Raw genomic sequence first — 19,000 nt, 5'->3', positions numbered from 1 at the left:
CTCCTCGGGGGATGTCCACAGGCCAGGCCGAGGGACCCCACCAGGGCACAAATCTGTGCACCAGGCCTCTAGTAAAAACAAATTGGAAAAAAAAAAGATTAAGTAGGGTTCATTCCCTGGATGCAAGGATGGTTCAATGTTTGCAAATCAATCAATGTGATAAACCACATTAACAAAATAAAAGATAAAAATCATATAATCATCTCAATAGATGCAGAAAAAGCATTTGACAAGATACAACATCCACTTATGATTAATATACTCAATAAAATGGATATAGAAGGAAAGTATCTCAACATAATAAAGGCCATATATGACAAACCCTCAGCTAATATCATATTCAATGGTGAAAAACTGGACTTTTTTTCTCTAAGATCAGAAACAAAACAAGGTTGCTCACTCTTGCCACTGTAATTCAACATAGTACTGGAAGTGCAAGCCAGAGCAATTAGGGGAGAAAATAAATAAAAGGTGTCGAAACAGAACTGTCACTATTTGCAGACAACATGATTCTGTATATAGAAAGCCCTAAAGACTCCACCAAAAGACTATTAGAAACAATGACAAATACAATAAAGTAGCAAAAAACAAAAATCAATACACAAAAATCCACTATATTCCTATATGCCAGGGGTCCTCAAACTTTTTAAACAGGGGGCCAGTTCAGTGTCCCTCTGACCATTGGAGGGCTGGACTATAGTTTAAAACAAAACACAAAACTATTAACGAATTCCTATGCACACTGCACATATCTTATTTTGAAGTAAGAAAACAAAACGGGAACAAATACAATATTTGTATTTGCATGTGGCCCACGGGCCACAGTTTGAGGACCCCTGCTATATGCAAACAACAAAATACCAGAAAAAGAAACAAAACAATCCCATTTACAACTGCAACAAGAAGGATAAAATACCTAGGAAGAAATTTAACAAAGGAGGTGAAAGACCTGTACACTGAAAACTATAAGCCATTGTTGAAAGACACTCAAGAAGACACAAAGAAATGGAAAGATATTCCATGTTCATGGATTGGAAGAATTAACACTGTTAAAAATGACCATTACCTAAAGTAATATACAGATTTAACACAATCCCCATCAAAACCCCAATGGTATTTTTCACAGAAATAAGAACAAAAAATCCTCAGATCTATATGGAACCACAAAAGACCCTAAAATAGCCAAAGCTACCTAGAGAAAAAAGGACAAAGCTGGATGTATCACACTGCCTGTCTTAAAATTATACTACAAAGCTAAAACAATCAGAAAAAGAGACATACAGACCAAAGGAACAGAATTTAGAGGCCAGAAATAAGCTAACGTTGCACATTATTACTCAACATTATTTGCATGCCATCCTAGTTTCCCTTTGGTGAAGCCATTCTTTTCTTTACTTCCTTTTCTTTTCTTCTTTTCTTCTCTTTTTTCTTTTCTTTTCTTCTCTCTCTCTTTCTTTCTTTCGTTCTTTCTTTTAGCTAACATTGCATAAGTTTCAGGTGTGCAACATTAAAATTTGACATCTGTGTGTAATACCTCCTGCTCACCACTGGAAGCTTCCATTTGGCACCCCCATTCTTTTTTTCTTTTTTAATTGAATTTATTGGGGTGACACTGGTTAATAAAACCATACAGGTTTCAAGTGTACAACTCAATAAAAACATCACCTGCATCCTGCACTCACCACCCAAAGTCAAGTATATTTCTGTTCCCACTTACCTCTTCTTTGCCCACTTCTACCTCCCAACCCCTCCTTTCCACCTGGCTATCACCATACTGTTGTTCCTGCCTATGTGTCATATATATATATATATATATATATATATATATATATATATATATATATATATATATATATATATATATATATTTTTTTTTTTTCTTAATCTGTTCACCTTTTTTCACCCAGCCCTCAACTCTCCTCCCCTCTGACAGCTGTCAATCTGTTATGTACCTATGCTTGTGTTGATTATATTCCACATATACCTGAGATCATATGGTATTTGTCTTTCTCTGGCTCATTTGACTTAGCATAATACTCCTCAGGTCCATCCATGCTGTTGCAAAAGGTCAGATTTTCTTCTTTTTTACAGCCAAGTAGTATTCCACTGTATAAATGTACCACAGCTGTTTTTATCCACTCCCCCAATCTTAATTTAGAAAGTTAGGTCTCAAAATACATGTCTCCCAATTTAAAGACTAATATCTTAAAGCTAGAAATGCTCTCTTAGGTCAATCAGACGGACCATATACATAAATAAGAACTGATTCACCTATATCATTGAGAGGTAATGTTTGAGCAAAGTCCTCATGGCCATCTGATCTGTAAGGATAGCAAAACAAATGCTTTGGAGGCACTTTAATACACATGACCCTTTCTTTTCAGTGTGTGCAAAACCAGACTGCATTATAAGTCGAAATGTTATGCCCAGAATTCAAGATCCCCAAGAAACCACGCCAGGGAGCCAGTCCGATGCAAAAGCAGAGGATCTCTTATACAACCTCGCTTGGTCCCCCCCTTGCTTCCATTACTGGGTGCAAGAGAGAGCCCCGAATCCCAAGAGAACAAATAATTTATAGGGCTTGGGGTCGGGGGTTCGGGCAGGGTGCAGCTAGGGTCTGGTTACACAAAGACAGGGGGGGTGGCCAGCATACTTTTGGCCTTGGGCTATTTTCCCCCACTTTCCCATTGGCCGAGATAAGGGCAGGCTGAGTAACTGATACACCCTGCGGCTTTTTCTTGGAAAGAGGGGTTAAGGACACAGCCATCAGTCCTGCTCTGTCCTTTCATTCCCCCCTTGTCTTGGAACTTCCAGCTCAATCATGAGACGGACTGCATTTTTATTTCACCGTCGCTAGGGGCCCGTAGTGAGCACACAGAACTATCAGTTGAACTATTCTTATAAGCTTAACAAATGGTCCGGTGGAAGGGAAAGAAATCATTTTAGCTTTAACAACTTCTATTGAAATAGGATTTTTCTTCTTAAAATTCCTCCATGGCTATTAAAAAGCCAAATCAAGATTAATTTATCTACTGTCCTGATGTTTGCATAAACACAACAAGAATGGTAACTGACTACCTTTGCTGGAATTTCATGGTTGAACCTTAATGTGCCCCGTAGGGCCAGGAAGCCAAGCCATCCAGATGCCATCAGGCCTGCCTGCAGTATCTGCTGAGTTAGGTGAATCCTTCACCTGTAGCAACTCCACCTGAGCCCACGCTCCAGGCTTTAAGGCCCATCTCAGTAGCCCCCCTACTCGTTGCGGCCCAGAGTGTGTGGGGGTTCTGCAGGGATGCAGAGGCATCTTTACTGCTCCCCTTCTACTCTTACCAACCGCCAGTGATGGTAGGGCATGGGCCTGACGCTCCAGTGCCAGCCATCTTCAGGGCTCCCAGGCAGGATACCAAGCTTTCTTCATGGCATTCTTAGTGGCTTCAAGTCTTTAGAGTTCAGACAGGGCTCTTTAAAACATGATACTCCAGTCAAAGTTTTCCGTTAATAAAACCATTATTAGGAACCAGTCTTACTGAATCTATGCAAAGAAATGTACTTACTTAGCATTGCCAGATTTTGGAGGAATTACATAAGGAGAAAAACATACTGATTTACTCTAAGATTTTCTGACTTTCCTTGCTAATTTCTTTTCATGGATTTAAAACAAAACAGTAATTGTTGGTATAAAACCTTCTTTCTATGCATAACCATGCCTCAGACTTTCTAGTCTAAACAGGCTTTTTTCAGCTTTACTACCCCTGACATGGGCATGGTCACGCAGGCCTGCAAGACAGTATTACAGGCTGTCAACTGTTAGCTGTCTCTCAACAGAGACCAAAACCTGATGGGCACCCTTCCCTGCCCAGTTGGGCACTTGTCCTCTTGGCAGCTAGACACCCTTTACTTTTGGGGGTCACCCCACACAGCTCCCTTCCAGAACAGCCAACATATATTCAAACCTGCAAAAGAATCAAAGGTTAATATAACATATCAATACAATGAAACATAATATTGGCATCATGGCCGCTTCAGGTAGCCAAATCTTCTACTAAACATGTGATTCTATAAATGGTCCTTGTCTTTTTGGAGCCATGTCCATGAAGATGCAGGCATTATCTAAGTGTATTACACAGTATTGTGGGGGTTCCTGGTGACAGGAGCGATTGCGAGTCATGTTACCGGCATCAGGCAGGTCAAGCACTCCGTAGCTTGAGCTTGAGCAGGTTGGGTTGATCTCGATCGATCGATGCTCCATTTGGTGATGAAGTCTTTCCGGATGGACCCAGGTTGTGATGCTGTCTACCTTGAGAGCGGTGGGGGTCGTCAGCCCCACAATGTAGGGATCCTTCCAAAGTGCCTCTAGGGTCTCCCGGCGGTGCCTTCTGATGTAGACTCAATCTCCTGGTCTGTGCTGATGAGGAGTTGGGGTTGGGCTGGTCTCATAGATGACGCGGAGGCGTGGCCAAATGTCCTCGTGCACCCTCTAGAGCCCTCTCAAGGAAAGAGATAGTTAAAGAAAAGCGACCCAGTCCTCGCCAGTCTCTGAGTCAGATTCCTCCTCTCTTGGAGAACTTCAAAGTCCTGATGGCTTCTAGGTAACCCTGTTTATCAGTTACAGCGCTCTGCTTTCTTGCCTTTCTACCAGTTCCCTTTGTGGCAGAGCAGCAACCAGGCCTTTTTCAAGGGAGTGCGCTAGAAGGGGTACCAGCCCCTCCTTTGCTAGCAGCAACAGGTACCAAACCCTTTCAGTACATTTGACCAGCTTCATTCCTGCCCACCTTTACAGATTCTAAGGCCCATTGTTTTCCTTTAACCAGCAAGCTAAATGACACTGACCTGTATTATTTAATTCAGCACAGGCAGGGGGAAGGGCCCATGGAATCTCTGCCCTGAGGAACTGTGAGCCCCACGCTTTAATGTCCCAATCAGACTAGAAAAGCCACAAATACCTTTTAAATCTACCCCAGAATTCCAAAATCCCAACCTAGCACAGAATATACTTCCACACTTACATGAACAAATAATTATACCCAAGTAGACATACAAACATCAAATAAACATTTATACTTACATTCTTTCAGTGAACAAATACTTTTACAGTCTTGGGATCTTGAGCAGACAGGAACAGATGGGGAGGGCTCCCTTTCTCACATCTACCATTAGTGACCAGTCCCAGCTCACTGGTATACCATTCATTTAATATTTCTTTTTTTCCTTTTATTATATCAAGGCCATGCTTTTCAGGTAGCTAGAACTCTTAGCCTTAATTCTTAGGTGATTAGCAATACATTTTAAGAGACACAGAAAAAAGAAAAATCTTTCTTGGGTAACCTAGGTAAAACTTAGGAAAACATTTTCAACACTTAAAAACAGTTCTCAACATAATAGGATTTTGTCTTGACCATGGAATCAATTACTCTTAATTTGTTTATGATATTATGTATAACTGTGGTTCTATTGCTATCATACCACTGAAATTATATTAAGACCGTGATTGCTAATTTATTAAGTATTAAATAAATCCTCGAGGCTAGCACACTTTTTGCCCCATCCGCATTTCCGCAGTAAAACTCCGCCTTAAAACTCCACCTCTGAAATCCCATCCTGCCTCAGTGAGCAGACACTCCTTTTGTGATTGGCTAAGTCAGAGGGCGGGGCCTTTGTTGTTCCAAGATGGCGGCCCCCAGGGGTGCGGCATGCCATGTGGCTGACATGGCGGCTGCCAAGTCACACAGCTCAACATTGTGGCTGTCCACTGTTCTCTGACAGAGCAAACCAAAACCCCTAAAAGGTAGATGGCCAACATTATATTGTAGACAAACAGAAATCTCATTAGCTGTTTGTACTTTTTATAATTATCTTAATATCAATTAAGTTTAAACTGGTTTTTGTATTAAAAATCTTCAGTTGAGGTCACAAAATCAATCCTCTCTTCTCAATCAGATTAATAAGCAAAGGCATTTTCAATTAACAGATTAACTTAGGCATATTTAGATCAACATTTCAGTATTATAAATTTCAATGCTTTTAGATGATTTGCACTTAAAAGTTTTAAGTCTCCAGCCAATAAGCCTGGCATAGCTGCTAAAATGGTCACAATTTTCCTGTTGGGGAAGTCAAGAAACAAAACCATAGCTATCTACATGTAAACTTGACTTTCAACTTGCTGGTGGTACTTGCCTCAGGGCGGGAAATTTCAAAAGAGCTACTTTAAATCGCCTTGGGAAACCTGTCTGCATTTCTTTCTCAGGTTCATCTTCACCGTTTTTAAGACCAAAACAGTATCGGGTTTTTATTCTGTACTCAGCAAAAGGTCAAGTTCAGCTCAAAACTATGCACACTCGTTTTTAAACTGGCCTTTTCCCTTTACATGTGCACAGAAATCCCGGATGCATTTATAAATTTGTAAATGCTTTTCAATTACAAGAAGGATTTTAATTTTAGAATACTTGGGGAGGGGGTGACCTGTTTCCACAGACCCTCACTCAGGCGGCCGCCCGACCGCCACACAAAGGAGGGGTGAGAGCAGTCCCCCTCCCTCCACATTCATCCCCCAATCTCCTTGAAATTATTAATCCAGCAAATCCACAAAATAAAACGGAAACACAAACAACTAAAGGGCCCAAAGAAGTACAGCCTTCCAACTCCATGGAAGCAAAAAAAACAAAACAAAACGAAAGCCAGACGTTGGCTGCGCGCCAACCAGCAGGAGCGACCTGCCTTTTCTCAGATTGAGGGGTTCCTACAGACCTTCCGACTCCGCGGAAGCAAAGCTATACCCCTTCAGATGGAGGATCGGGGCGTCCCCCAGCTCCTCCCGCCTGTTGATCCCGTGCATCCACTCAGATCATTATTACAGGCATTTACAGGCATTTACAGATTTCAGAAGTGAGCTCACACCGGATAGATACAAACAAAACACACGACACAAACAAGACCTACCGCGGTCAGTCAGGCCCTCCGGACTGGGAGTCCCATCGATGGTGTTGGGGATCCCAGATGAGCCCCCAAAATGTTATGCCCAGAATTCAAGATCCCCAAGAAACCATGCCAGGGAGCCAGTCCGATGCAAAAGCAGAGGATCTCTTATACAACCTCGCTTGGTCCCCCCCTTGCTTCCATTACTGGGTGCAAGAGAGAGCCCCGAATCCCAAGAGAACAAATAATTTATAGGGCTTGGGGTCGGGGGTTCGGGCAGGGTGCAGCTAGGGTCTGGTTACACAAAGACAGGGGGGGTGGCCAGCATACTTTTGGCCTTGGGCTATTTTCCCCCACTTTCCCATTGGCCGAGATAAGGGCAGGCTGAGTAACTGATACACCCTGCGGCTTTTTCTTGGAAAGAGGGGTTAAGGACACAGCCATCAGTCCTGCTCTGTCCTTTCAGAAAAGCTTTGCTTAAGCCAAACGTGGCATTATTACCCCAGAAAAGAGCTAAAGGAACCTTGGGGTCTGCCACAAGCACCTGCCAACCCGAGGGCAATCACGTGAGAAACCTCCCCGGATTCAATCCCCCGGTGTGTGGAAAGGGGGTGATGTCAACAACACCCCAAGTGTTTCTGCGAGAGATGCTGTGAAACTATTTGGTGGGACAGCGGGCAGAGCGCAGGATGAAGGAATGGACTCTCAGGGTTCCAGGAGCTCAGAGCCGACCCCGGGAAGCCTGCGGACAGCTTTCTCGGTGCAGCCCCAGGAACCCAGGGGGGCACTCACCTGACCAGGAGCTCCAGGAAGATCACGTTACTGCAGCAGCCAGCGAACACCAAGCCCACAGCAAAGAGCGGGCGCGGGGAAGGGGAGTGCACGCTGGGAGAAAGCGCCAGCCTAGACCACTACCTTGGAGGTGGCACAGACCTTCATCCCTTCCTGGAGCTCCACTCTTGCCAGGCGCCGCCACCAACGCTCCAGGCCAGAGGAGCTGTAGTTCACTATCAGCCGGACCCCATTCATTTGAGGGGGCGCTCTGGTTCCAGCCAGACTACATATCCCAGGCTGCCGCGCGCCCTTTAAGTCATGCTGGGACGTGTCCCGCCTCTGCTGGAACCCTCCACTCCAGAAGAGAGAGCAGCTAGGTTCTCCTCATTCCTCTAGTGATAGGAAGCCTCAAGGTTTGTTGGGAAGTGAAGTTCAACCCTGCCTAGGTGATTTCTGGCGAGTAAGCCAAGGGCTCAGAGAGGGATGGGAGCTTCCCAGTCTCAGCAAACACAGAGGCGGCACTAGAGCTGCAGATCTGTGATTGATCGCTGGCGGCGTTCTAGCATCAGAAACAATTCTGAATGGAGTGAAAGCAAAAACTCCTTTGAACTTCCTTTTCTACCTTTTGGAAGGAGCATTGGAGTCATAAAGTGCTGGGATTGAATGTTGGCTCAGCTGCTAATCAGCTGTGCTATCTCAGGCAACTTCTTGAAGCCTTAGTCTCATTATTGGTAAAAACGGGAGCAGTAATGCCCATCTCACCGCTTTTTGTGAGGGTTACAAGCTATGATCACCTGGGGATCTTGTTAAAATGTGGATTCTGCTTCATTACACCTGCAATTTGCCCTGAGATTTTGCATCTCTAGCAAGTTCCCAGGTGCTGCTGATGCTACCGGTCTGTGGACCTCGCTTAGAAGAGCAGACACCTTTAAAACAATCTTCTCTGGAGACTTCTCTACCCCACCCCATTGACTTTGGGACCTCCTGCCACTCAACGGTTGCTTAGTTTTCTCCTTCCCCTAAGCCTACAATCATGCTCAAAGTAATTTACCTTTCTCCTTCACTTTACCACCAAATATCTCTAAAGACTAATCTATAGTTGTTAAGTCAGAGAGAGCCCAGGATCAGATACATGCAAACATGTGATGAGACAATGGACTTCCCCTGGAATTTCTCACAGATCAACCTGCCAGACACAGATACTGGCTTCTTCTCCCTTAATCCACATAGCCCCACACAGATACTGACTTCTTTCTGAATACCCCTGCCCATCCCCTGCGGCAGAGAATTCCTCAGCTCATGTCCCTGCCCCTCACCCAACTGGAGTATAAAAAAAGCTCCCCCCTCCCTGTTGGTGTGAATCCACTTGCCCTGTCCTTGGGGTACCTGGGTCTCCCTGGGACACCGAAATAAACCTTTTCCTTTCCTTTCTTTTCTGATTCACTGGACTCTCTATTTCTTGTGCTGCCTCCTGAGCCACCTAACCTAACAATAGTCATAGCCTTTTTTATTCTGGTCAAAGCCAGATTTTTAAAAATTGTTTCATTTTGACTTCTACTGACCTCTTTGTCAAAACTATATACAGCAGGTCTCTGAGTACCGTTTCATTTAATGTTGTTTAGTTAAAACGTTCCTAAGATGCCATTACAACTTAATTCTTGCCTGTATCAGTTAGCCTATGGCAGCGATTTTCAGTCCATGTGCCTTCAAAAGCACGCTGGTATGCGGCAAGAATTTTGAAAATGTGAAGCACCTGACTATTTAGTCGGGACACTAACCTATTTTCCTTTAGATTATCGAATTTTTAAAAATGCCAACAGCCAACACAACAATAACTGTCTGGTGTGAATGGACCAAAATTATACCTGTTTTCTTTTTGTCAGATTTACAAATATATATATATATATTTGGTGTGCCACAGAATATTACTAATAAGCTTGTGTGTGCCATTACATACATTGTTTCTCTTGAAGTCACAGTTTCCAAGAACCTATCAATGATGTTAAGTGAAAACTTACTATACCAGTCTTACTTGATCAGGCAAATGGCTTTTGACAATGAAACTCAATGTTCTGACATTCTCTTGTCCCTCTGCTCATAAGACACAAGTCCCCTCTTTCTCTTTCAACTTCTCTGACTTACTTTTTCTTTTTCTTTGCAGGCTTTTCCTTCTCTGTCCACTCAAATTCTCCTTTCAGAGTTCCATCATCTGTCCCTTCCTTTTTTGTCCAAACACATTCTATTGGTGATTTCATCTCTGCAAATTCAACCATCACCATATGGAACGGTGAACTTACACATACATATATGTACAGCCCCAATGTTCCCCATGTTTAAATCAAAGTTTCCAACTGCTGACTTGACAACCTTCGACAATGTGATATCTGAAGGGAGGAACTTTCTGTTCACAAAAGCTTTCTATGTGTAGCTTTTCAATGCATCATTCACAGCTTCTTCCTCTATACTTCTAGCTCTCCATCCATATCTAAACCATTCCCAAATTAAAGGGGCACAGCGTCACCACCAAGCCAGCAGCGGGATTCCATCGGGCTCCCGGCAGAGCATCGAAACACAGGCCCCGCTGGCCGGCGGCCTGGGGCCTTGGTGGACTGTCACCACCACCCCCACCGCTGAAGCTCCCAGAGGCTTCCCAACAGGAGTGCTCCGCTCTTTTCTCACCTGCGCTCCCTTCGCCTCTAGTCTCACAACTGGGAGAACAGGCCCGGAAACTGCGAAGACCAGTTCTTCCTTTCTGTTCTGCCCCGTGCGGCTCCCAAGATGGCAGGATCCAGCTGCAGCAGGTCCAGGGGTTCCCAAAGGTGTGGATGGAGTCGCCAAAGAAGAAATGACACTGAGACAGCGTTCCGTGGATCAGCAGCCTAGCCAGGTGCTAGCCAGGTGCTTAGCGGCTGCTATGTCCAGGGACTGGGTATTCCCAAGCTCTCTCCATGAAAGCTCCCTGGGAGAACGAGGACAACGAGGATGACGACGAAGACGAAGACCACAGCCTGGAGCTGAGAAGCTCTGCCAAGAGGACCCTGCTTTCATTTATAGCCCTGGAGCGTGGTGGGAGGAGCCAAATCAGCAGGCCACCGACTACACCAATCAGCCGCCCCCAGGACTGAAAGCTACACAGCTCCAGGACCAGCAGAGGGCGCCACTGGCCGGCCAAAGTGATTCCCGGGGCTTCGGGAGGACTTGGGAGATGGGTCAGGTGCCCAGGGAGGTGCGCAAGGCTCCATCTCCATGCCTCGCGGGGCAGCATCGCCGTTTTCTGCGTTGAACAGGGGGACCATTCATATTTACACAGGCGCGGGTGGGGCCGGGACAAGCCAAAAGGAAAAAAGGCCACAGTAAAACTCCTAGACGTGGGCCACTGGTTTCATAGCGGAATTTGTGCTCCCGTGTATGTGTGTGGCTGTTTCTGTTTGTATGTGTGTGGGTGTTTCTCTCTCTCTCTCTCTCTCTCTCTCTCTCTCTCTCTCTGTGTGTGTGTGTGTGTGTGGTAGCGGGGGTTGGGAAGTGCGGGGGCGGGGGGCGTTAGGTGGATCGTTGTGGGGGTGGGAGTGCGTGTGTGTGTGCACATCTGCAGTCACGCACGGACACTCCTTGCTTTGAATGGTCCGTCCACACCCATGAGCACGCTTCACGCCCTGCATTCTCGCAGACATCGTCTCCTGCTTGTCCTTCCCAGAACTGGGGAAGTCCAATCACCTGGCGCTGCCTTCCCCCGGAGGGAGGGTGGCATTGGTGCTTCTCCACCAGCCGAGGGCGGGACGGGCCATACAGCCCCAGAACCAGTCAACCCAATCTCTGTTATCCACAGCCAAAGACTATGGTCAGCACCCGGCCATCTGGTCGACCGCCCCGCCCTGGCCCCTCCCCCATCCCCGCCCCTCTCCCTCTCTGGATGGACGGCCAGTCCCCCCACAGAGACCAAGTCCGGGCTTGGCCATCTGGTCTTACCAAAGCGTCAGTGCGTTGAAAACCTGGATCACCGTGGTGTCTAAGGAGTCCCTTCTTTTGTTGTTGTTGTGGGCATTTTATTTTTATTTTTATTTTATTTTAAGGAGGGTTTTTTGGGGGTCTTTTGTTTGTTTATTTATTTGTTTTGTTTGTTTGTTTCTTTATGGGGTTTTTGTTTTTGTTTTTGTTTTTGTTTTTGGCCCCTGGGACGTATCTCATCACTGGACTTGTAGGTTCTCTTGATTTTCCAGAAGGTTCTAACAACTCTGTGTTTAGAAGGCCTTCGCTTCCTTCCGCCTTCGATGTTCCTTATGTTTCCTTCCTTTACCATGTCCTGCAGCACTGTCGCTCTCCTTCTCTTTTGACTTTGTACTATCCTTCCGGTTGTGGCTGTCTCTTGTGGAAAGCTTTTCTGGAGAGTTGCTACCGCCTATGTTTGGACTTCTACGACTTTGTCCACCCGAGTAAACTTCTCCGCGGCCCCTTGTAAGGGGAGAATTCCTGATATGAGGTGGCGAAAAGCTCTCTGGAGGAAAGTTATCTCCATTTGCTGATGCTCGGGCCTGTGCTCCAGCAGCATAACCTGTGTGGTATTTGTCATACCACTCTCTGTATTGTCTCTCCCACTCTCGGTAATGCTCGTTTTCAAAGGGGTCTCTAAAGTCAACACTCCCGCCATAGTAAGCTTTTCTGTCATATGGTGGTGGAACTTCTCTGTATCTATGAAAATGTGCACGTCCTGTTTTCCCTTGTGGTACAGTCCGTTTCTTTGGAGACTGTCCCCTAAATGCTGGAGGGGACCTTGATCGCGAAGGGCATCGCCTATATAGTGGTGACCTTGACCTAGATCGACGATATCCATGAGATCTAGACCTTGGGCGGTAATTTCGTCTCTTGCCTCTGCCCCTTCTGGGATATGGAAGTGATGGCGAATAGGAGCAAGATTGCGAGCGGCTAGATGATCGGGAATAAGAAGGTGACCGCGTTGAACCAGGTCTTGATTTAGGGTAAGTAGAAGGACTTCTGGAGTATGAGGAACCACCATAGGGATATTCAGACTCCCCTTTTAGCTGTCGCTGCTCTCTATAGAATTCTTCCCCGGGCCCAAGTGGTGCTTGTGTTGTTGGGATGGTATTGGAATGAGCAGTCTGCACTCCTGATGATCCCCAAGGCGTTGACAAATTGGCCGGCGCTGGAGGGAACCCGGGGGGAGGGACGCTATACCCAGCAGGTGGTGACTGTCCAAGCAAAGATGGGGTTCCAAGCACAGGCACCGGGTAACCTTTCTCCTCCACAAGGGCAGTCATTGCTACTGAAGAGGTTCCCTTTGAATGCTCTGAGGCAAGGGCTGCGGCTGGCACTATTTTTTGATCGGAATCCCGGAAAGGCCCATCTGATTTTTCCCAGTGGACTGAGATGGACACCGGTGCGGTTATATCAGGTCCAGGCACTGGGGTGGATGAATTTCCGGGCACAGCAGGGGCTAAGGGAGACTGATTAGAAGTTAATGAAGATATAGAGGGAGCCGGGTGGCCTGATGAAGAGGTGACTGGAGTCATCGGAGGATCTTGCTGTCTTGATATTGGAGGTCTCATCAGAGGCTGTAGATTCCGCTGAATGAGAGGTCTCGGGGGCGGTATCGGGGGTGGTGGTGGGGGTAACTGTTTCCGCAGTCTTTTTGTATAACCACCAGTTCCATTTTTGAAGTTAGTAACAGCCTGTCGCAAGAATTTATTGGCAATTAAAGCATCGGGAGAGACATCATGTTGATGACACGTTGGACACGTATGGTCCTCTGATTCCAAGAGCGCTGTTCTTATACACTCATCACAATAGCTGTTTGCACAGCAGGGAATGATAGCGGCATCAGTCACCATGTCTTTGCAGATGGGACACAGCAACTCGTCTGGGATAGGGTCGTCCTTTTCACAAGACGAAGAGGGCTCCTCTGGTAAGAAAGGTGGCCTTTCCTTCTTCCCAATTGCATATGCCTCTGCCTCTATAGTGGGTATTGCGTATGTTCCAGTGTTGGTGAGCTTTGCACCTTTCATGTTGGGATCTTTCACTTCCATCATGAAACTTCTGGGGATTCCAGTGCTCTTTTTAATCCTAGGGCGAGGCTCGAAGCGTTCATCCCCGTTGGTTGGGCAGTTCTTAATATAATGGCCGGGTCTACCACAGCGGAAACAGGTATAAGATGGAGGTGGTGGACCTAGAGGCTCCTTCACGTAATTGACGGGGCCGTATGCACGGCCAGATTGCGCCATCGTGGCTTTAATTTTATCTTCTTCAGAAGCATTGGCTTCAGCCAGATTGGCAGTCTGCGTAAGCTGGGCCAGAGAAATAGATGCAGAAGAGGCATCAGTGACTGTTGAAGTGCCCATCACTGGTTCCGTGCGCCGTCTAGCGTCCGCCTTGCTTGTAGATTTCACACCTCCAATAGGAATTCTTCTAACAATTACAGATACATTCTTAGGGATCAGAGCATTGTCATCGGTATATTCTTCCTCGGTCTGCGCGTTGCTGATCTGCAGGTCGCACTTGGCAGCATTCAGCTTCTCTCTGCCCATAATCTGCTTCTTTAGGTCACGGAGGGAGATGTGCCGCCCATCAAAGGTGGCGATGGCATAGTTGAGTTTGGAAGCGAATTTATAATGCACACAGGCCATGGTGCCAAAGGACTCCTAACTAAGGTCGGGCGTGGAGACGTGGACGCGCTCAATGTATGTATATGCCCATACACAGAACACCCGCAAGACACCCAAGGACCGCAGGCCTCGGGTTCAACACCCCCACCCCACAGCAGGGGCGTGAGCACCGCAATCCAGACCGCGAGCACGGAATCACTTAAGGTGCAGGAGGGTGGACCAGGGCGGGAGGGCCAGGGGCTCCGCCAAGGGGCACTGCGTCACCACCAAGCTGGCAGCGGGCTTCCACCGGGCTCCGGGCACGGCCTCGCCACCCAGGCAGGGCTGGCCGGCGGCCGCGGGCCTTGGTGGCCTGTCACCGCCGCCGCCGAGGCTCCCGGACGCTTCCCCACCCGAGTGCTCCGCGCTTCTCTCACCCTGCGCTCCCTTCGCCTCTAGTCTCAGAACGGGGAGAACAGGCCCGGAAACTGCGAAGACCAGTTCTTCCTTTCTGTTCTGCCCGGTGCGGCGCCCGAGATGGCGGGGTCCAGCGGCAGCAGGTCCAGGGGTTCCCAAAGGTGTGGATGGAGTCGCCAAAGAAGAAATGACACGGAGACAGCGTTCCGTGGATCAGCAGCCTAGCCAGGTGCTAGCCAGGTGCTTAGCGGCTTCTATGTCCAGGGACTGGGTATTCGCAAGCTCTCTCCGTGAAAGCTCCCTGGGAGAACGAGGACGACGACGAGGATGATGACGACGAAGACCACAGCCTGGAGCTGAGAAGCTCTGCCAAGAGGACCCTGCTTTCTTTTATAGCCCAGGAGCGTGGTGGGAGGAGCCAAGTCAGCAGGCCGCCCGCTGCACCAATCAGCCGACCCCAGGACTGAAAGCGTCACCGCTCCAGGACCAGCAGAGGGCGCCACTGGCCGGCCAAAGCGAATCCCGGGGCTCCAGGAGGACTTGGGAGATGGGTCAGGTGCCCAGGGAGGTGCGCAAGGCTCCATCTCCACGCCTCGCAGGGCGGCATCGCCGTTTTCTGCGTTGAACAGGGGGACCATACATATTTACACAGGCGCGGGTGGGGCCGGGACAAGCCAAAAGGAAAAAAGGCCACAGTAAAACTCCTAGACGTGGGCCACTGGTTTCATAGCGGAATTTGTGCTCCCGTGTATGTGTGTGGCTGTTTCTGTGTGTATGTGTGTGGGTGTCTCTCTCTCTCTCTCTCTCTCTCTCTCTCTCTCTCTCTCTGTGTGTGTGGTAGCGGGGGTTGGGAAGTGCGGGGGCGGGGGGCGTTAGGTGGATCGTTGTGGGGGTGGGAGTGCGTGTGTGTGTGCACATCTGCAGTCACGCACGGACACTCCTTGCTTTGAATGGTCCGTCCACACCCATGAGCACGCTTCACGCCCTGCATTCTCGCAGACATCGTCTCCTGCTTGTCCTTCCCAGAACTGGGGAAGTCCAATCACCTGGCGCTGCCTTCCCCCGGAGGGAGGGTGGCATTGGTGCTTCTCCACCAGCCGAGGGCGGGACGGGCCATACAGCCCCAGAACCAGTCAACCCAATCTCTGTTATCCACAGCCAAAGACTATGGTCAGCACCCGGCCATCTGGTCGACCGCCCCGCCCTGGCCCCTCCCCCATCCCCGCCCCTCTCCCTCTCTGGATGGACGGCCAGTCCCCCCACAGAGACCAAGTCCGGGCTTGGCCATCTGGTCTTACCAAAGCGTCAGTGCGTTGAAAACCTGGATCACCGTGGTGTCTAAGGAGTCCCTTCTTTTGTTGTTGTTGTGGGCATTTTATTTTTATTTTTATTTTATTTTAAGGAGGGTTTTTTGGGGGTCTTTTGTTTGTTTATTTATTTGTTTTGTTTGTTTGTTTCTTTATGGGGTTTTTGTTTTTGTTTTTGGCCCCTGGGACGTATCTCATCACTGGACTTGTAGGTTCTCTTGATTTTCCAGAAGGTTCTAACAACTCTGTGTTTAGAAGGCCTTCGCTTCCTTCCGCCTTCGATGTTCCTTATGTTTCCTTCCTTTACCATGTCCTGCAGCACTGTCGCTCTCCTTCTCTTTTGACTTTGTACTATCCTTCCGGTTGTGGCTGTCTCTTGTGGAAAGCTTTTCTGGAGAGTTGCTACCGCCTATGTTTGGACTTCTACGACTTTGTCCACCCGAGTAAACTTCTCCGCGGCCCCTTGTAAGGGGAGAATTCCTGATATGAGGTGGCGAAAAGCTCTCTGGAGGAAAGTTATCTCCATTTGCTGATGCTCGAGCCTGTGCTCCAGCAGCATAACCTGTGTGGTATTTGTCATACCACTGTCTGTATTTTCTCTCCCACTCTCGGTAATGCTCGTTTTCAAAGGGGTCTCTAAAGTCAACACTCCCGCCATAGTAAGCTTTTCTGTCATATGGTGGTGGAACTTCTCTGTATCTATGAAAATGTGCACGTCCTGTTTTCCCTTGTGGTACAGTCCGTTTATTTGGAGACTGTCCCCTAAATGCTGGAGGGGACCTTGATCGCGAAGGGCATCGCCTATATAGTGGTGACCTTGACCTAGATCGACGATATCCATGAGATCTAGACCTTGGGCGGTAATTTCGTCTCTTGCCTCTGCCCCTTCTGGGATATGGAAGTGATGGCGAATAGGAGCAAGATTGCGAGCGGCTAGATGATCGGGAATAAGAAGGTGACCGCGTTGAACCAGGTCTTGATTTAGGGTAAGTAGAAGGACTTCTGGAGTATGAGGAACCACCATAGGGATATTCAGACTCCCCTTTTAGCTGTCGCTGCTCTCTATAGAATTCTTCCCCGGGCCCAAGTGGTGCTTGTGTTGTTGGGATGGTATTGGAATGAGCAGTCTGCACTCCTGATGATCCCCAAGGCGTTGACAAATTGGCCGGCGCTGGAGGGAACCCGGGGGGAGGGACGCTATACCCAGCAGGTGGTGACTGTCCAAGCAAAGATGGGGTTCCAAGCACAGGCACCGGGTAACCTTTCTCCTCCACAAGGGCAGTCATTGCTACTGAAGAGGTTCCCTTTGAATGCTCTGAGGCAAGGGCTGCGGCTGGCACTATTTTTTGATCGGAATCCCGGAAAGGCCCATCTGATTTTTCCCAGTGGACTGAGATGGACACCGGTGCGGTTATATCAGGTCCAGGCACTGGGGTGGATGAATTTCCGGGCACAGCAGGGGCTAAGGGAGACTGATTAGAAGTTAATGAAGATATAGAGGGAGCCGGGTGGCCTGATGAAGAGGTGACTGGAGTCATCGGAGGATCTTGCTGTCTTGATATTGGAGGTCTCATCAGAGGCTGTAGATTCCGCTGAATGAGAGGTCTCGGGGGCGGTATCGGGGGTGGTGGTGGGGGTAACTGTTTCCGCAGTCTTTTTGTATAACCACCAGTTCCATTTTTGAAGTTAGTAACAGCCTGTCGCAAGAATTTATTGGCAATTAAAGCATCGGGAGAGACATCATGTTGATGACACGTTGGACACGTATGGTCCTCTGATTCCAAGAGCGCTGTTCTTATACACTCATCACAATAGCTGTTTGCACAGCAGGGAATGATAGCGGCATCAGTCACCATGTCTTTGCAGATGGGACACAGCAACTCGTCTGGGATAGGGTCGTCCTTTTCACAAGACGAAGAGGGCTCCTCTGGTAAGAAAGGTGGCCTTTCCTTCTTCCCAATTGCATATGCCTCTGCCTCTATAGTGGGTATTGCGTATGTTCCAGTGTTGGTGAGCTTTGCACCTTTCATGTTGGGATCTTTCACTTCCATCATGAAACTTCTGGGGATTCCAGTGCTCTTTTTAATCCTAGGGCGAGGCTCGAAGCGTTCATCCCCGTTGGTTGGGCAGTTCTTAATATAATGGCCGGGTCTACCACAGCGGAAACAGGTATAAGATGGAGGTGGTGGACCTAGAGGCTCCTTCACGTAATTGACGGGGCCGTATGCACGGCCAGATTGCGCCATCGTGGCTTTAATTTTATCTTCTTCAGAAGCATTGGCTTCAGCCAGATTGGCAGTCTGCGTAAGCTGGGCCAGAGAAATAGATGCAGAAGAGGCATCAGTGACTGTTGAAGTGCCCATCACTGGTTCCGTGCGCCGTCTAGCGTCCGCCTTGCTTGTAGATTTCACACCTCCAATAGGAATTCTTCTAACAATTACAGATACATTCTTAGGGATCAGAGCATTGTCATCGGTATATTCTTCCTCGGTCTGCGCGTTGCTGATCTGCAGGTCGCACTTGGCAGCATTCAGCTTCTCTCTGCCCATAATCTGCTTCTTTAGGTCACGGAGGGAGATGTGCCGCCCATCAAAGGTGGCGATGGCATAGTTGAGTTTGGAAGCGAATTTATAATGCACACAGGCCATGGTGCCAAAGGACTCCTAACTAAGGTCGGGCGTGGAGACGTGGACGCGCTCAATGTATGTATATGCCCATACACAGAACACCCGCAAGACACCCAAGGACCGCAGGCCTCGGGTTCAACACCCCCACCCCACAGCAGGGGCGTGAGCACCGCAATCCAGACCGCGAGCACGGAATCACTTAAGGTGCAGGAGGGTGGACCAGGGCGGGAGGGCCAGGGGCTCCGCCAAGGGGCACTGCGTCACCACCAAGCTGGCAGCGGGCTTCCACCGGGCTCCGGGCACGGCCTCGCCACCCAGGCAGGGCTGGCCGGCGGCCGCGGGCCTTGGTGGCCTGTCACCGCCGCCGCCG

General features: G+C 48.3%; 2 protein-coding genes across 2 annotated transcripts; both read right to left on the bottom strand.

Annotated features, from left to right (window-relative positions):
- Positions 1 to 10,814: 10,814 nt before the first annotated feature.
- LOC132234444 (E3 ubiquitin-protein ligase RBBP6-like) lies at positions 10,815 to 14,321 on the bottom strand. The gene is given in 3 exon segments (XM_059695418.1): positions 10,815 to 10,960; positions 11,880 to 11,942; positions 11,945 to 14,321. Coding segments are annotated over 3 exon segments (2,586 nt in total).
- A 629-nt stretch (positions 14,322 to 14,950) lies between these two features.
- Positions 14,951 to 18,651, bottom strand: LOC132234443 (E3 ubiquitin-protein ligase RBBP6-like). The gene is given in 3 exon segments (XM_059695417.1): positions 14,951 to 15,312; positions 16,210 to 16,272; positions 16,275 to 18,651. Coding segments are annotated over 3 exon segments (2,802 nt in total).
- Positions 18,652 to 19,000: the final 349 nt, after the last annotated feature.

This window comes from Myotis daubentonii, chromosome 5 (assembly GCF_963259705.1).
Source record: "Myotis daubentonii chromosome 5, mMyoDau2.1, whole genome shotgun sequence".
Lineage (NCBI taxonomy): Eukaryota > Metazoa > Chordata > Mammalia > Chiroptera > Vespertilionidae > Myotis > Myotis daubentonii.
The sequence above is the reverse complement of the archived record's forward strand: the minus strand, read 5'-3'. Positions and strand labels throughout refer to the sequence as shown.